The sequence below is a fragment of the Chiloscyllium punctatum genome, chromosome 3 (assembly GCF_047496795.1).
Source record: "Chiloscyllium punctatum isolate Juve2018m chromosome 3, sChiPun1.3, whole genome shotgun sequence".
Classification (NCBI taxonomy): Eukaryota; Metazoa; Chordata; class Chondrichthyes; order Orectolobiformes; family Hemiscylliidae; genus Chiloscyllium; species Chiloscyllium punctatum.
In genome coordinates this window covers 85867333-85886023 of record NC_092741.1, presented here as the reverse complement: position 1 = coordinate 85886023, position 18691 = coordinate 85867333, and the positions used below count along the sequence as shown (strand labels likewise).

At 40.5% G+C, this 18691-nt stretch overlaps 1 protein-coding gene across 42 annotated transcripts in view; it reads left to right on the top strand.

The window, feature by feature from the left end:
• trdn (triadin) overlaps positions 1-18691 on the top strand; it is a 446963-nt gene that overhangs the window by 346182 nt on the left and 82090 nt on the right. For 41 of the 42 annotated variants that reach the window (XR_011954524.1, XR_011954519.1, XR_011954525.1 and 38 more), the window contains 5 exons: positions 558-602; positions 2008-2025; positions 3476-3520; positions 4640-4684; positions 9465-9485. Coding sequence is in view for 33 of the 42 variants with exons in the window: in XM_072555968.1 (XP_072412069.1) it covers positions 558-602; positions 2008-2025; positions 3476-3520; positions 4640-4684; positions 9465-9485 (174 nt within the window). In the remaining 9 variants the exon portion in view is untranslated. The remainder of the gene's footprint in view (positions 1-557; positions 603-2007; positions 2026-3475; positions 3521-4639; positions 4685-9464; positions 9486-18691) is intronic. The other variant, XM_072555944.1, reaches the window with a different exon arrangement.

Here is an 18691-nt window from a genome sequence, read left to right as displayed (position 1 = left end):
CTGCACTCATGCCTGGGCTGTCTGCGTGTATTTTTCATGCATTGGCAACTGATTCTACTGAAGAGGTAGGGGCGATGTTTGTGAAATAAAAAGAGATACATTATCCTTTCAATCTGCACTTTGAACTGAACAGTGTTGTTTGTAGGCAGATGCAGGATCTGATAGTAATCAGGTGATCGATATGGTAGAGGATGTGTGTGTTGGTCTGTTTTTGTAATCAACCTATTCAGCGATATTATTACACACCTCTGGAGCAGGTGGGACTTGAATGTGAACCTTTTGTTCCAAGAGTAGGGGCGCTACCACTGTGCCACAAGAGGATTCCCAATGAGTGTGTCAATGCTATTGAGATTTAAATGTTTTCACTTGACCCCTCTCAGATCCTCTTCATTAAAATCTCACCTTCATGCTCCTCCACTTGAAATTTTACTGTCAATATAAGAAACAGGAAGTAGGGTAGGTTATTGTTGTGGCCAACATTGCTATATTTTGTACAGTATGGTTAGGCATATTTAAAACATGTTAAGACCTAATTTGAATATTCACTATGTGTTTAGAACCAGAAAGTATGAAGCATGTGAAAGAAAAATCTACAGAGAAAGGTAACATAAGTTCATTCGTAAGAAATCCTGATAATCTTTATCTGTTTTTTGATATTATATCTCCCTTTTGTTCCAATGCTAAAAGTTCAAAACTATTTGTGAATGTCTGGGGATGGGTTGGTTATCAAGTTTTGCCAATTGGATTTTCAGTTCACAGTGGGCCCATCTTCTGGTAGCATTGGCTGCCGCTGTATGAAAACCCTAACCTGTCCTCACCAAATCCCAGCTTTCATTGCTGGAATCTCCCTGATCAGCCCCAACAACACTGCCACCACTTAACCCCTTCGAAGTAGACCTTCAATCATTGTATCTCCTTAACTGAATGGTGGCCCAATGAGTGCTCACCATTCCTGGTGTTCCAACTGAGGCTGAAGAGCTCCACCGGAATGACAGTTCATGTTGGCAGGGTGGGGTGTAAGGGATGACTCCCATTTTAGAGGGCAGGAGTCTCAGTTAGCTGTTGCATGTCACTAAGCTGCTGGGGATTTCCTAAAGTCCTGAGCCAGGGTTACTGTTGACCTTCTGCCCATTACTGGGGCCAAATGCACCATCCTGGTAAAATCCAGTCTCTGTTTATTCCTACTGTTAGCAATTGAACAAAAATGGAAGTGATTTTAGTTTAAACCAATGTTTATCCATATGGTGTTTACTTGTTAAAAAAAATCATTTGACAATTTCATAAAATTGAAAACATGGGGAAGTATGATTACTGTAATGAAGCAAAGAATAATCAGATATTAATATGACTCATTTCCTCTTTAAATATTTGAGTGCCGACATGAACATTGATTAATTTATAGAATTCACAAATGTTGATTTATCTGATGTACCACAAAGGGTAACAGAAAGGAAACATGTAGCATCAGTTTTGTCTGTGCATACTCTAACTGATAAATTATGCGAAATGGGTGATATTGGCACTGCCACAAACACACATATATATACATATATAAATAGATAAAGCTCTTGATATTTATTTTTGTTAAAATCCAGAGATTGAATAACAGATATTTAAGGATGGCTGAATTCATCTCGCAAGTGTCCATTAAGCAACATCAGAATTACTCACATTGGGCAACATCATGAAAATGTTTTTAGACAATGTCTCAGGAATTTAAAAAACGAGTAATTAAAGGAGAAAAAAATGTGTGATGCCATACCTGATCATCATCAAAGGCAAAAAAACCTCACTATTAGTAAAAACAACTTCTAAGTTTGGGAGAAGATTTGTAGCTCGGGTGCTCGTTGTTGTGGTTCTGTTCGTCAAGCTGGGAATTTGTGTTGTACTGCAACACAAATTCCCAGCTCGGCGAACAGAACCACAACAAAAACAACTTCTCTTGCAAACATCAATCGTCCTTTTTTGACTCAGATTTTCATACTTTTTTTCCTTTTAAAACTGCAGGAAAACCAAAAGTAACAAGTGAGTAACTTTAGTGCAAATTTTACTTTTGGTGTTTGCTATAGAGTTGAATGATTAGAGCTGCACATTTATGCAAAGTAAATTGAACCCAAATTTGAAATAAATTGCCGCTCTACTATATATATAATAAATGCAGTGTTTGTCAATAACCACCAGCTTAAAAAAATGCTTTTCTGCAATATGCTATTTTAATTATAATTTTTACAGAGTCAGAACTATAGACTGTTAGTCCTTGATACTAATCTTCTTGCCTCAGCACAATTTAACAATGTTCCTGAAAGTTATTTTTGATAAATATTTTGTCTTGTATGAACACTAATTTTATTCATTTTCACTGTGATGAAATCAAAATTGTCAGCTAGCTCAGTGTTACATCTTGTTATGGAAACAGATGACAGATAAAAGCAGACTTCATTATGGCGACTGTATAAATACTGCAAGCAGCTTCCGACTGCCTGAAACAGATGAGGAAGGAAAGCAATAAAAGTACAAATTAGTAACAATTATTAATGAGAAAACTATGTATAGAAAAGAGCAAAGGTGGGTTCATGATATCACTAATGCAGACTGTAGATTAAATAGCAATGAATCCATACTGTAGCTACCAACAGTATCATAGTGATTTGCTGATGCCCCAAACCTTCAGCATGCCTGCTTAAAAATCCAGTAGAAAAAGTTGCCCATATTTTGCATTTCAGTTGTGTTCCAGAGTTAAAGAAAATATACCAAAGTCAATATTTCTATTTCTTTCAATCTACCTCATTTGGTAGATTCTTTTTCATGCTATGCATCAGTGAAACTTGATTTTCTTTTCTTCTATTATTTCTGTTTGTCATCTGTTTTATCATGACTGTCTTCTCCAAAACACCCATCTTCCTTTGTTACATCTCCTGCAGAAGAATCACCAACGTTCCATCAGTAAAATAAATGTTCCCACTTTACTGCTTCCAGACATCTTTTGATTGCACACAGTTTTTTGCTATTTTTCCTGTATTTGGCAGTATTGATCTCTGCAAGTTCAATTTTGTTACAATGAATTTTTTTCTTCAAGGCATGCTAAATATGTTGCCCAGATTTCTTGCATGTAATTTTTGTTTATAAGAAATGGTTTAAATTGAGATTGAAGTTGACAGAGGAGAGTGAAGGCCCCTGTTTCGCACATTGTGATACCTGCCTTTCTCCTTATCTGCTCGAAATTTACAGTGTGTAAAGGCAGCAGTGTCTGTGAGAGATTCACTCTGGCTCTGGTTTCTTTTTGCTATCAATATTTGCACAATCCAGATTATAGTGGAACAAAAAAGTCATATGTTTTGTTGTATTATTTGTTGCATGCTTAAATCACAATGTATATTATTCAAGACCTACAATACTTCAAGAGCAACAACTGATCAGTAACAATTAAGGTACAATTAATATCGATCCTATTTCATTTATTTTACCAAATATTTAGAAGCGGAAACCATGAAGCAAAAAAGTCCAAAGCCTGCAAAAAAAGGTAACGCAAAGTTCAGCCAGTGCATTATTTGCATTTATTGCTAATGTTGCAGTTTTCCTTTCTTCCATTGCCCAAATGGCAACAAATTTCAATGATTCTCTAGAGATGCATGGGTTAGTAAATCAAACATTCTGCACTCAAATTTTCCCCAACTCTTGATAGTGGAATGCAAATTGAGATAATTGAGGCGAAAACTGCACAGAATCGGATTGTGAATTTGCCACACTAAAGGTAAGAGTAAGGTGCCAACGCTGCTCCCAACATTTTCTTTTCCAGGAAAAACTGTTCCAAATTCTCCAATTTATCTTCTGCCTTGAGCGCAGTCTTCAATCTGTTCACATCTTTCCTAAAGTGTGGAACACAGAAGTATTCACAGTACTGCAGCTAAAGTATAGTCGTGTGTATGTCCTATATTTATTCAGCATAATCTTCCTGCCCTTCATCCACTCTACCTGTATTAATGAAGTCTAGTTTTCCTGTCAATTTTAATGAGTTATGTATGTGTACACATTGACTTCTCTGACACACTTTAAAATAGTACCTTTATTCAACTTTACACTGTCTCTCCGTATTCTTTGTACCAAAATGTATCACTCCATCATATTTCTCTGCATTAACATCCATCCGGCTACTCAACCAATGTATAAAAGTATTTTTGGAGTGCTAGTGTCCTTCAATCAGTTTACAATTTTTTCAAGTTTTGTGTCACTCACAAACTTGGAAGTTGTCTCCTTGCAAACCAAGAGCCAGTGCAAACACAATGGGTCAAATGGTCTGCCTGTGTACGAAAACAATCCTGTGATTCTGTGATCTGTACATCGTTGTCCGCACCTTGACTGACAAATATGGTTTGTACACAGGAACAGAAAGTGACGGGGGTTCAGTGATTAATTTAAAGTGGCAATGGGCTGATTATTTTTATCTGAATTTCCTTTGTTTAGATTCTAAATTCTATACAATTAACACAGAGTGGATGAAATTAACAGCTTTAATAATAAAGTAATATTCTTATTATTGTCTATTGTATGTGCACAGATGATGTTGCAATATTAGAGTAATATTAATAGTTACAATTATGGTTAATATTGAATCTAATTAAATTGTTCATCTAACTTTTAGAGGCAGATTCCGCGAAGAAAATTAAACCAAAACCCACAGAGAAAGGTAACATAAAAACTAAAGCAGAAATATTTCAAATATTTTTAATAATGCATATCTCCTTTATTTCAGTGATAAGTACATTAAACTACCAATCAGTGTCTGGAGATGGATAATTAATCATGTTTGGTAATCCACACTTTGTTTATTTCTCCTGACAGTTGGTAAGGGATGGTGTAGTGGCAATGTCATTGGACTGAGAATCCAGAACCCCATGTTAATGATCTTGGGTTTGAATCCCACCACAGCAGGGGGTCAAATTTGATTTCAATAAACATCTGGACTGAAAGCTTGTCTAATAGTGACCACGTAACCATCGCTGATTGTTGTAAAGACAGTCACTTGTTTTTTTTTAATGGGGAAAGAATCATTTGGTTCACTAATGTCATTTTAAGGAAGGAAACCCAAACCCACAGCAACATGGTTGGATTTCCTTCCTTAATTGCCATTTGTGTAACTAGGGATAGGTACTAAATGCTGGCCTAACCCCACATAAAGATGGATAAATCCCCAGGACCTGATCAGGTGTACCCTCGAACTCTGTGGGAAGCTAGAGAAGTAATTGCTGGGCCCCTTGCTGAGATATTTGTAACATCAATAGTCAAAGGTGAGGTGCCGGAAGACTGGAGGTTGGCTAACGTGGTGCCACTGTTTAAGAAGGGCGGTAAGGACAAGCCAGGGAACTATAGACCAGTGAGCCTAACGTCAGTGGTGGACAAGTTGTTGGAGGGAATCCTGAGGGACAGGATATACATGTATTTGGAAAGGCAAGGACTGATTCAGGATAGTCAACATGGCTTTGTGCGTGGGAAATCATGTCTCACAAACTTGATTGAGTTTTTTGAAGAAGTAATAAAGAGGATTGATGAGGGCAGAGCAGTAGATGTGATCTATATGGACTTCAGTAAGGCATTCGACAAGGTTCCCCATGGGAGACTGGTTAGCAAGGTTAGATCTCATGGAATATAGGGAGAACAAGCCATTTGGATACAGAACTGGCTCAAAGGTAGATGACAGAGGGTGGTGGTGGAGGATTGTTTTTCAGACTGGAGGCCTGTGACCAGTGGAGTGCCACAAGGATTGGTGCTGGGTCCTCGACTTTTTGTCATTTACATAAATGATTTGGATGCGAGCATAAGAGGTACAGTTAGTAAGTTTGCAGATGACACCAACATTGGAGGTGTAGTGGACAGTAAAGAAGGTTAGGAGAAAGTGAGGACTGCAGATCAGACCTTAAAAATGTTTTGCTGGAAAAGCGCAGCAGGTCAGGCAGCTACAAAGGAGAAAGAGAATCAATGTTTCGGGAAGGGCTTATGTCCGAAACGTCGATTCTCCTTCTCCTTTGATGCTGCCTGACCTGCTGTGCTTTTCCAGCAACACATTTTTAAGTGAAGATGGTTCCCTCAGATCATGATGGGATCTTGATCAGATGGGCCGATGGGCTGAGAAGTGGCAGATGGAGTTTAATTTAGATAAATGCGAGGTGCTGCATTTTGGGATAGCAGGATTTATACACTTAACGGTAAGGTCCTAGGGAGTGTTGCTGAACAAAGAGGTCTTGGAGTGCAGGTTTCACACCTCCTTGAAAGTGAAATCGCAGGTAGATAGGATAGTGAAGAAGGCGTTTGGTATGCTTTCCTTTATTGGTCAGAGTATTGAGAACAGGAGTTGGGAGGTCATGTTGCGGCTGTACAGGACATTGGTTAGGCTACTGTTGGAATATTGCATGCAATTCTGGTCTCCTTCCTATCGGAAAGATATTGTGAAACTTGAAAGGGTTCAGAAAAGATTTACAAGGATGTTGCCAGGTTTGGGGGATTTGAGCTACAGGGAGAGGCTGAACAGGCTGGGGCTGTTTTCCCTGGAGCGTCGGAGGCTGACGGGTGACCTTATAGAGGTTTACAAAATTATGAGGGGCATGGATAAGATAAATACACAAAGTCTTTTTCCCTGGGATGGGGGAGTTCAGAACTAGAGGGCATAGGTTTTGGTTGAGAGGGGAAAGATATAAAAGAGACCTAAGGGGCAACGTTTTCACACAGAGGGTGGTACATGTATGGAATGAGCTGCCAGAGGATGTGGTGGAGGCTGGTACAATTACAACATTTAAGAGGCATTTGGATGGGTACATGAATAGGAAGGGTTTGGAAGGATATGGGCCGGGTGCTGGCAGGTGGGACTAGATCGCATTAGGATATTTGGTCGACATGGACGGGTTGGACCGAAGGGTCAGTTTCCATGCTGTACATCTCTATGACTCTAAAAGATTCAACTTTACATTACTCCTTTATCTTAAGAATAGAATTTCAAACACTTAAACCTCATTAAGATTCGCAGTGCTATCTATGCTCGGGCCCCAAATGAAGACTTAGTCCAGTGCCATATACCTTATTAATCACCTTGGCACCTGTGTCACCATTTTTATGGAACGGTGGACCTGCACGCCCAGAACCGTCTGTATGTTAATGTTCATAAGGGTTCTGCCATTTACAATATTAGTCACATCTAATTTTGATCCTCCAAAATGAATCCCCTCACAGTTGTCTGGATTAAATTCCATCTGACATTTCTGTGTCCAAATCGCCAATCTATCTATGTCCTGTTGTATCCTTTCACAATCGTCAGCACTACCAGCAACACCCCCAATCTTCATGTCATCTGCAAAAGTACTAATCAGACCACCACATTTTCCTCCAGATCATTTATATATACTACACATAGCAGAGGACCTAAGACTGATCCCTGTGGACGACCACTAGTCACTGGTCACAATTCTGAAAAATGCCTACTGCTGGCCTCTGTCTTCTATGACCAAACTAGTTTTGTATCCATCTAGCGAGCCCACCCAAACCCCATGTGATTTTAGTTTTTGTACTAATCTTCCATGTGAGACTTTATCAAATGCCATATAAACTACATCCACAGTCCTTCCCTCATCAATTATCTTTGTCACCTCTTTAAAAAATTCAGTCAGGTTGGTGAGACATGACCTTCCCCATTCAAAACCATGCTGCCTGACATTAACTAGTCCATTTTCTTTCAAATGTGCAGGTGTCTTCTCCAAGAGCTTCCCCACCACAGATGTCAGGCCACTGGCCTACAATTTCTTAGATTATCCCTGCTTCCTCGCTTAAACAAGGGAACAACATTGGCTAATTTCCAGTCCTCTGGAACCCCGCCTGTGGTCAAATTTTCTATGTGGCAAATTTTTGTGTATTAATGAGATGCTTTTCCCTTCATCTGGTATCTCCTCTACGGATGCATAAAACAAACCACAATTTAAGTGCACTGTAACTCCAAACTTGAGAACACAAGTATGAGTTTCTTCAACTCAGCTATCCAGTTGCTTAACTCCAATCTCTGTTGGTTCTTCACAGACTGACTGTCTTTCCCTCCATCAATGGTCTTATGTCACTACTATCTTTTAATAAGACACTAAACTATCCAACCTCAAATACTCAATTCAGGGTGATAAAACATATTGAAAATGAATTTACACAAACCAACCTTCAGACTGAGTCATCAAGCCCATAAATATATAAATGAAACTAAACTTTATCTTGACAGTCTTAACTCACAGATACAGAACTGTAGATTAGATTACTTACAGTGTGGAAACAGGCCTTTCAGCCCAACAAGTTCACACCAACCTGCTGAAGCACAACCCATTCCCCTACACCTAACACTATGGGCAATTTAGCATGGCTCAGTCACCTAACCTGCACATTTTTGGACTGTGGGAGGAAACCCACGCAGACACGGGGAGCTTGTGCAAACTCCACACAGACAGTCGCCTGAGGCGGGAATTGAACCCAGGTCTCTGGTGCTGTGAGGCAGCAGTGCTAACCACTGTGCTACCGTGCCGCCCACATGGTTCAGCTACAGAAGACAATATTGTAAACATATTTGAAAATCTTGCAATAATAAAGGTAACAGCAAAGTACAATTAAATTAATTAACCAACCTATGTTCAGAATACAACCTGACAATATTATTCCTTGGCTAGAGTTTGTTGCAATGACTTGTAGTGGGTTTTGTGGCAGAAGGATGGTTGGACCTTCACCAGCCGAGGCTCTACAGCTTTCACCCATGTACTGGACTTTATTACAATTGCAAAAATTGAGGTGGCTAATGAGGAGTCAACCTCTTAGTAGATTGTACCAATGGGCACTGCTTTTGGTAAGTGATGGTTCAAGATCCCCATGTGTTTCTGACATCAATGATCCAAAACCCACCATACAACCAAATGCAAACTTAGCCTAAGTTGATGATATCATGAGCCTGCTTTTAAACAGTGTGCCAGGACTAAACAGTTCCTAATTAAATGTTTTCCCACCTCATCACTGTCCAAAGACAGTAAACCAAATATTTGCAGGTGTTATTCACAGTGGACAAGTTTTCCAAATCTGCAAACCTGACCATGCAGGAGCTACCCCAATCCAACAGAATTTTATTCCAGGTGGTGGACCCATCATGAATTTATGTTACACACTGTGGGAGATGGACCTCACTGTGGTGAATTGGTGACTGATTTCACCACTGAGTTTAAATGGCCCTCCTGGATTCAGTTTTTGCATATTTGTGAATCATATCCCACGCCCATTCTCCCTCCACCCCCAGCATTACTGTGAAAATGATGTTTGTTAGAAATAGCTAAAGGACCTCGAGGGTACCTCTCAATTCCATTCTTCCATGTATCTCTGAAAATGTGAGACAATTTGTAGAAATTCGTCTCCCTCAAAAATCTATTGACCACTTTACAACAGATTTGTATTTTTCTTGACAGCAATAAAGCCAAAAGTAAAAGGTGAGTGACTTTAATGAAGATTTCATTTTGTGTATGCAGTTTTATGATTAGAGCAACTGCTGTGTATAAAACATTTAATGCTGGCACGAATTTTCATTTTACAACATTGCAATGTGCTGATACTTTTGCTGCCTGAACTGAGGTTTTGATTTGGCTCCAACTAATACTCTTTTATTTATGTAATAAATATATATGCAATGCACAGAACCTCAGTATTTTACAACCAACTGTACAAATGCTCTCCTGTAAAGCAAGTAGATCCAGTGGCTAATTTGTCAGTTTGTTTTCTCATTTTCTTGGTATGTTGTTGAACTTGGTAACAATGCTGAAGACACAAGTTCCTTCTGCAAATACAACAAATGCTTGGAGGGGGGAGGGGGTGGGGCTGGAGGGAGAAGTTTCTCATGCTCAAACTTAATCAGATAATCTGTCAACTTCTTACTAACTTTATCCTTCTCTTGAATGTTTGTTACTTTATGGGCTTAACTGTTTCCCATATTCAGGTTCAAATCCATCAAACCAACATGAAGTAAAACATTCAGTTCAATACAGGACAACTCTGATGAAATTAGATACAATCCATCTGAACTATTGTTAGGCAATGCATGCTGGTACTTTTAGTTGGTTCAAACAAAGCATGCATGCTGGATCAGATTCTGTGTGTTTAGGACACAGTATCAAGCTTCCTGGGGTGGAATATCCATCTAGCTTAGTCTCCACTAGTTTCTCTTCTACAGGCAGCATGTAAGGTAGAACCTATTGTTACTACACAGTCATTCCTTAACTATCCTAATCACTTCCATCTGCTGTATTATAGATTAATTTATTTGTCCTGATGAGCCAGGGGCTTCCACCACCAAATCCCAGAGGTTTAGGTTGGTGAGAGTAGTATTCTGCTCTTATTGACAATAAGCCCATAAGATGTGTGAACAGAACTAGACCATTCAGCCCAAGAAGTCTTCTCTGACATTCAATCATGGCTGCTATGTTTCTCAACCCCATTCTCCAGCATTCTCCCTTATGCTTTGATCCCCTTACTAGTCAAGAGCCTATCCACCTCTCTCTTAAATGCACTTAGTGACTTGGCCTCTCAGCCTTTTGTGGCAATGAGTTCCACAGATTCACCACTCTTTGACTGAAAAGCCCCTCCTCATCTCAGTTCTAAAGGCTCATACCTACACTCTGAGGCTGTGCCCTTGGGTCCCAGAATCTCTTACTATTGGAAACATGTTCACCATGTCCATTCTGTCCAGGCCTCTCAGTATTCTGGAAGTTTCAATCAGATCGCCCTTTATCCTTCTAAACTCCATCATGTACAGACCCAGTGTCCTAAACCATTCCTCATATTACAAGCCTTTTAATCTTGTGATCATTCTTGTAAACCTCCTCTGGACCCCTTCCAAGACCAGCTTCCTTGGATATAGGGTACAAAACTGCTGAGAATGTTCTTATTGTGAAATTGACCAGAACCTTATTCAACCATTACATCTCTGCTCTTGTATTCTAGTCCTCTTGAAATAAATGCTAACATTGCATTTGCCTTCCTAAGTGCCAACTGAGCCGGCATGTTAACCTTGGGGGAGTCCTGAACTAGGACTCCTATGTCCCTTTGTGCTTCAGATTTCTGAAGCCTTTCCTAATTTAAAAATATTCTTCCTCCTAGAGTACATAATTTCACCCCTTCCCACATTGTATTCCATCTGCCACTTTTGCCCACTCTCCGAGCCTGTCCAAGTGCTGCAGCTTCTCTGCCTCCTCAATACTACCTGGCCCTCTGCTTGTCTTTGTGTCATCTGCAAACTTAGCAACAATGCCCTCAGTTCCTTCAGCCAGATCGTTAATGTGAATAGTTGTGGTCCCATCACTGACCCCTGCAGAACTCCACTAGCCACCAGCTGCCATCTTGTAAAATACCCCTATATCCCCATTATCTGCCTTCTACCAGTCAGCCAATCCATGCAAGTACCTTGCCGCTAACACTATGGGCTCTTAAGTTCTTTATCAGCTTCTTTTGTAGTCCAAATAAATCACTGGCTTTTGCTTGTCTAATTTAGCCATTACCTCCTCAAAGAATACTAATGGATATGTCAGGCATGACATCACCTTAACAAAGTTGTGCTGACTCAGTCCTATTTTACCATTTACTTCCAAGTACTCCACAGTCTTACCCTTAATAACAGATTGTAAAATCTTACCAACGACTGAGGTCAGGCTAACCTGGCTATAATTTCCTGTCCTCTGCCTCCCTCTCTTCTTAAACAAGGATTTAATATTTTCCAGTCATCTCGCACCCTCCCTGACTCCAGTTAAAACTCATAAGTCACCAGCTATGCCTCTGCAATTTCAACAACCATCTCCTTCAGAACCCTGGGTGTAGTCCATCTAGTCTGTGTGATTTATCCACCTTCAGACCCTCAACTTCCCCAACATCTCTTTTATATAAGACCACTACACTTACCTCTGACTTTCTTGACGTTTTCGTATTCTACTTGTGGTTTTCACCATGAAAGACTCATGCAAAGTACCTATTCAGTTCCTACAATATTTCTTTGTTCCCCTTTACTACTTCTCCAGTCTCATTTTCCAATGGTCCAATGTCCACTTTAGTCTCTCTCTTACCCTGTATACAGGTAGCTTCCCCTCAAATTTCATCTTCTCCCCCAATTTGCTTTTTGCATTATCCTCTGCTGGCTTTTAAAGGCTTTCCAATCCCTTGGCTTCCCACTGATCTTCACATGATATGCTTTTTATTTTGTTTTTATGCAGTCTCTGATTGTCCTTTGTCAGCCATAGTTGTCTCATTCTCCCCTTAATATGTTTCTTTTTCTTTGGGTTGAATTTCTGCTGTGCCTCTGAAATTACCTCCAGAAACTAATGTCATTGTTGCTCCATCATCTTCCCTGCTAGGCTCCCCTTCTATTCAGTTCTGGCCAGCTCCTCCCTCATGTCTTTGTAATTACCTTTATTCAGTTGTAACACTGTAATATTTGACTCAAGCTTCTCCCTCTCAAACTGCAGGGTGAATTCTATTATATTATGGTCACTGCCCCCTAGGGGTTCCTTCAATTTAAGTTCCCTAATCAAATCTGCCTCATTACACATCACCAAATTCAGAATTGCCAATCCATTGTGCGCTCTACCACAAGCTGCTCCAAAGAAACATCTCGATAGAGTCTTAAAGTCATAGAATTGTACAGCACGGAAACAGACCCTTCAGTCCAACTTGTTCATGCTGACCAATTTTCCCAAACTAAACTAGTTTCATGTATCTGAATTTGGCCCATATCCCTCGAAACCTTTCCTACCTGTGTACCTGAACTAATGTATTTTAATTATTGTAACTAACTGCATCTATCATTTCATCTGGCAGTTCTTTCCACATGTGAACCACCCTCTGTGTGAAAAGGTTGCTCCTCAGGTCCTTTTAAAATCTTTCTCCTCTCACCTTAAACATATGCCCTCTAGTTTTGAACTCCCTGCCCTGGGAAAAAGACCTTTACTATTCACCTTATCTATGCCCCTCATGATTTTATAAAGCTCTATAAGGTCACCCCTCAAACTCCTATGTTCCAATGGAAACAAAAAGCCAATCCAGCCTCCCTCTATAACTCAAATTCTCCAGTCCTGGTAACATCCTTGTAAATCTTTTCTGCACCCTCTTCAATTTAATAATACAGCAGAGTGACCAGAACTGTATGCAGTATTCCAACAGTAGCCTCACTAATGTCCTATTTAACTGCAATATTACATCCAAACTCCTATACTCAGTGCAAGCATGTCAAATGCCTTCTTTATCACCCAGTCTACATATGATACAATTTTCAAAGAACTAGATACCTGAACTCCTAGGTGTCTCTGTTTGACAACACTACCCAAGGCCCTACCAGTAACTGCTCAAGTCCTGCCTTGTTCATTTTACCAAAATGCAACACTTTGCATTTATCCATATTAAACTCCACCTGCTACTCCTTGGTCCATTGGCCCAATTGATCAAGATCCCCTTTTAATCTAAGATAACCTTCTTCACCATTGACTATATCACCAATTTTGGTGTCATCTGCAAACTTACTAACAATGCTTCCTAAATTCTGATCTAAATCATTTATTTAAATAACAAAAAATAGGAGACTCAGCAAACTTTAACCAGCCATCAGATCTCACAAGCAGTCAGATTTTTCTCCTCTGAGAGTAAGGCTTCCTGATGTGCACTCATTAGCCATGAGGGAGTCTCTCCCCTCACAATCTTTTCCAACCTAATCTTGGCTTCTTCAGTTGACCATGACCCCTGAATCAACTGAAGCATTACAGTTTTCCTTAATTAACTTGTTAATGGTTCTTGCCTGGGATACTATTGCCATAACTAAATTTTACAACTATATGATCATTGCCCTGCCACAGCAAATAACTTTGTTTATTCCCTGCAGTATTTGCTTCACTTGTCCCTGGATCTGCTTCATTTTTATAGACAGTACAAGCAGATTGAGATGAATGTTTGCAGACATGCTAAAATAAAAGATTGACAAGCCTTCTGTAATTAAAGATTGTCTCTTCCATTTCAACCTCTTCCTTAATAAAGTTGATTGATTTCCCTTCTGGTTCTCCTATATCTTAATAAATTTCAGCCCTCCTGATCCATTGTCCCTTGTCGCCATGCACCAACATGGCAGTCCCATACCTGTCCTTTTCAGAATGACTGGACTATTTTGTAGTGTATTTTATTGTACAGAACCCTCCCTACTGGGATTAGAGCGAACTCATTTTGTGGCAATTGTCTGTGTGTTGGACGATCAAGGTGTATCTGAGAGGTGACTGTAATTCTGAAGGTCTCTGAGATCATTTTTCCTATACCTCACTTTGGACTCCTTGCATCTTCCCTTAGGTTACATGTAAATCACCCTTTTCTTGTAAAGAGACTCATTTAATTTCTAAAAATCCATCCAGCATAACGTACATCCACTCCTTTATTTCTTTCAGCAAAAGTATGCCTCACCTCTTGCTCTGCCAAAAAGGTAGCTGAATTGGGTCTGGTATATAAACTACTGAAATAACTCCTTGAAGTCTGGTTTCCTGTCAACAAGTCATCCTTTACTTCCATATCTCACTGACCCAGCTAGCACAGAACCGGCCCCTAGAGTGAGTGGAACCTCTGACACTCCTGTTTATGTCTGTCAGCCAGGGCTCCCTGATGGATCAGGTTAACAGGCCCAGTCAGGGAATTATATTCTATGAGGTCCACCTGGCTGACCATTCCAATCATTACATTTCTTTCTCTCTAAGTCCTGGGACATAGACACATTCTTTCACCTGTAGCTTCTCCTGGGACACTTTTGCATCAGGTCCAGTTCCTCTGAATCTGCTTGGATACTGGCAGCATATTCTGGACATTAGCCCACCTCTTGTGTCAGAGTGTCTCAGTCGAAACTCATCTTTTTCTTCAGGCAGTAACAGTGCTGAGACTGTCACATCTGCCGTGTCCATCTCACCCTTAGAGTTTTCTTTGATGCTAGGTGGAGGAGGAGAACCCACGGATTTTGACAGTCCCACTGATGTTCTGAGGGGCAGGGTATGTTTTGTTCCTGCCCTGTTTGCAAGGTTGCTACTTTCATGGAGACAACGTGCTTGTTCAGGATTGCCTCACCTACCCGAACTTTGTACTTCACAGGACCTGATCTCGTGTCGGCCATGGCTTTTATGCATGCAGAGCTGTTCTTGTGATTTCGACACCAAACTCCTGGCCTGAAGTAAATTGCCTCTTTCACTAAGAGAAGATTTGTGTCTGTCATTGGCATTCCTGATGCTATTTCACACTCCACCCATTCCAGATCAGGGAAGAACAAAATTAACCTGGTGTGGAGTCTTCTCCATATTAGCAGGAGATAAACGTAGAAACTGCTGGAAAAGCTCAGCAGATCAGGCAGCATCTGGGGATGTTCTGAAGAAGGGTCACTCAGCCTGAAATGTTAACTGTGATTTCTATCCACAGATGCTGCCAAAACTGCTGAACGTTTCCGGCAATTTTTATTTTTGTCTCTGATTTACAGCATCCACAGTTCTTTCAGTTTTTATTTAGTATGCAACTCTGCAGGACTTGTGCCTGTAGTTGCATGAGGGCTGTCCTATAATCAAATAGGACAGTTTGATATCAAGTGAAACTATAAGCTGTTTCTTGAAGCCTGCCTTCAAAGTTTGGACGACTCTTTTCTCCAGACCATTGGCCAATGGATGGTATAGGGCTGTTCTTACATGCCGTTTGCCATTTGACTTTGGGAAAGACTCAATTTCCCTGCTGGTGAATGATGTCCCATTGTCTCTGACCAACACCTCCTGGAGAAAATGAGGACTGCAGATGCTGAAGATTTGAGTCAACGAGTTTGGTGCTGGGAAAGCACAGCCGGTCAGGCAGCGTCGACTGTCCAGCTCCTCGGATGCTGCCTGACTGGCTGTGTTGTTCCAGCACCACACTCTTCGAAAACACCTCCGGGAGTCTGTGTATTACAAAAGATGCGCATAACCTTTCAATTGGTGTTTCCGTGTTGGACGAATAAATTTGTGCACATCCAATAATTTTGAATGGGCTTCCACAATAATTAAAAACATTCAGCCCACAAAAGGACCGGCATAGTTGATGTGTAACCGAATCCAGGTTTTACCCGGCCATTCCCAAGTTGTGGTGGAGCTGCTAGCAGTAGATTTTATCCTTGCCATCACTCTGGGCATTGCCCCACCAATACAGCTATGTCAGCATCCAATTCTTTGCACTAAACCTAACTTCTTACCAAAGGCTTCATTTTGGAAAGCCCTGGATGACCTTTGTGGAGTTCAGCCAGTGTCTGTTAACAATTTTTGCTCAGGACAATCTCTCTTGCTCTCCATAATATACACCATTCTCTTGGGTGATCTGATCTTGCTGGTTCAAGAAAGGTTCAATTCTGGTTGTGATGGCCCTTTTGTTTCCTGTATCACCATCAGCTGTTTTAGTTTTGCCAGGAAGGAATCTTTTTGTGTCCACGGTCTGTCATTGTCAGCAGTGACCAGAAGGTTTGAAGCCAGAATGGACTGTACCAATAGTGGCACCATGGGTGGTGTGTCCGCCAATGGGAGGTAGCTCAAGGCATCTGCATTTTCCACTTGGCCTCCCATACACTGTTCCAAATTGTAATTGGACATACTCAGAATAAGAGCCACTGCTGAATTCGACCTGAAGCTCAGGTTAGGCTCCAAGTATCAGAAAAAGCTGCAGGTTCACACATTGTCGGGAGAATTACTTGTTGCCTTTCATCTGCCTCAATGTTATTTGCCTGGAAAAAGTACTTTCCACATGCTGGACCCAGTTTTCGACAGCCCAGTTTTCAACCGCATGAGTCAAGCTCTCCAAATAGTGGCATGATGCCAGAATTGATTACCCCTGCTCAAGGATGACAGTTGTGAGCAAATTTCTTTAGGCCATGGTTTTCTTTCATCACCACTGAAATAATTCCACAAAGGCCGGTATCGCGTCACCAAGTCACGCTTTATTTACACATGCAATGTACATAACGCTGACCCAACTAGCACAGAACCGGCTCTGGGAGGGAGCAGAACCCCTGACACTCCTATTTATATCTGTCAGCCAGGGCTCCCTGATTGGACCAGGTTAACAGCCCCAACCAGGGAACTCATGTTCTATGAGTTTCACCTGACTGACATCATTCCAATCACTACAACCATATATGCCTTTTTCCATCTGGTATGTGGCTGGTATTCTGCGCCAGATGGTGATTGAATAATTATCATCATTGTTTTAGGCCCTTGTTTCTAAAATACCTCAACATCTCCCTTCCCTCCCCAGCCATCTTCCATCATCCTATACCAAGCATATTTAACCAGATGACCTCCTTGCATCTCCAGGCCATTGGTGGCCTTGGCTGTCATTTATACAAAGGCTTTTCCCCACAGCTACTATATGTCCTACAATCTGTAGGAGACAAAAGTAATAACAGTTCTGTAATGTGGTTGTACAGACCTATTAATCATTGCGTTTTCATTCTTGCCTTTTTTTTTGATATTTGGACATAGATTATTTGGATATATGTCTGTCAGTCGGCCAGCACATAGGGAAGATTTATCACAGGAAAGTTTCACTTCCTTTTCTTCCTGAATCCAGTGTTTACTGCAGAGATCATTCTTAGAGGATATACTGACAGGGAACAAATGAAACTATGTGGTAAAGGTTAGTATATAACCATCCATTTGCAAGATATTGTTATAGCAATATAACCCCAGGCACATACGCAGGTAGGTTAATTAAGGATGATAGTAATGCTCTGGATGAGAAAATTAGATAATTTTCCACTCACCCACACAATAAGAACTGCCCTGAACATGTACATAGTCACTTTGCTTAAATCTTAGGGTTTTGCAATCTTAGATTGAATTGAAATCTATTTCTCCTCACCATTAATCTTGACATTGAGACTCAGTTAAACAAAATGTCCAATCATTATTTGTTAATAAAAACACTTTGTACTGTGTTTTGTATGCATGAACATTTATGGAAGCTTGGAGTGATGAAATCTGACTTGTTGGGCAGCATGCTGAATTTTCAGTGTTACATTTCATCGTGGAGACAGTTGACAATTAAAAGTAGTCTTCACTTTGGTTATCACCATTATCGTAATAAAATCTATTTATATTAATTCTGTTATGGTCCAACTTACATGTTCTTTGATTGGATTGCATTTCTGGTTCTCACTTTGCGCCTAAATATTATTCCGCAATGATTACAGTGTCCTGCTAAGGTTAAGTTATTGAAGCTGAATTTCTGTCGCATTACTTTGAACAGCTTATACCTTTCAAGATTTGAATTTAACAGTAAAAGGTATTTGTTGTTGCAAAAAGCAGTGTACAGCATAGTAAATGACTTGGTAAAATATAGTTGCCCCATTGGTGGCACAGTGGCTCAGTGATTAGCAGTGCTGCCACACAGCACCAGTGGCCTGGGCTCGGTTCAGGTTTGCACATTCTCCCTGTGTTTGAGTGGTTTTCTCTGGGTAATCCAGTATCCTTTCACAGTCCAAAGATGTATAAGTTAGGTGGATCAGCCTTGGGAAATGCATACAATCATAAAGGGATAGGAAGGGGAGGTGTGGCTGGGTGAGATGCTTTTCAGAAGGTTGGCGTGGACTGCATGGGCTGAATGGCCTGCTTCCACACTGTGGGTATTCTAT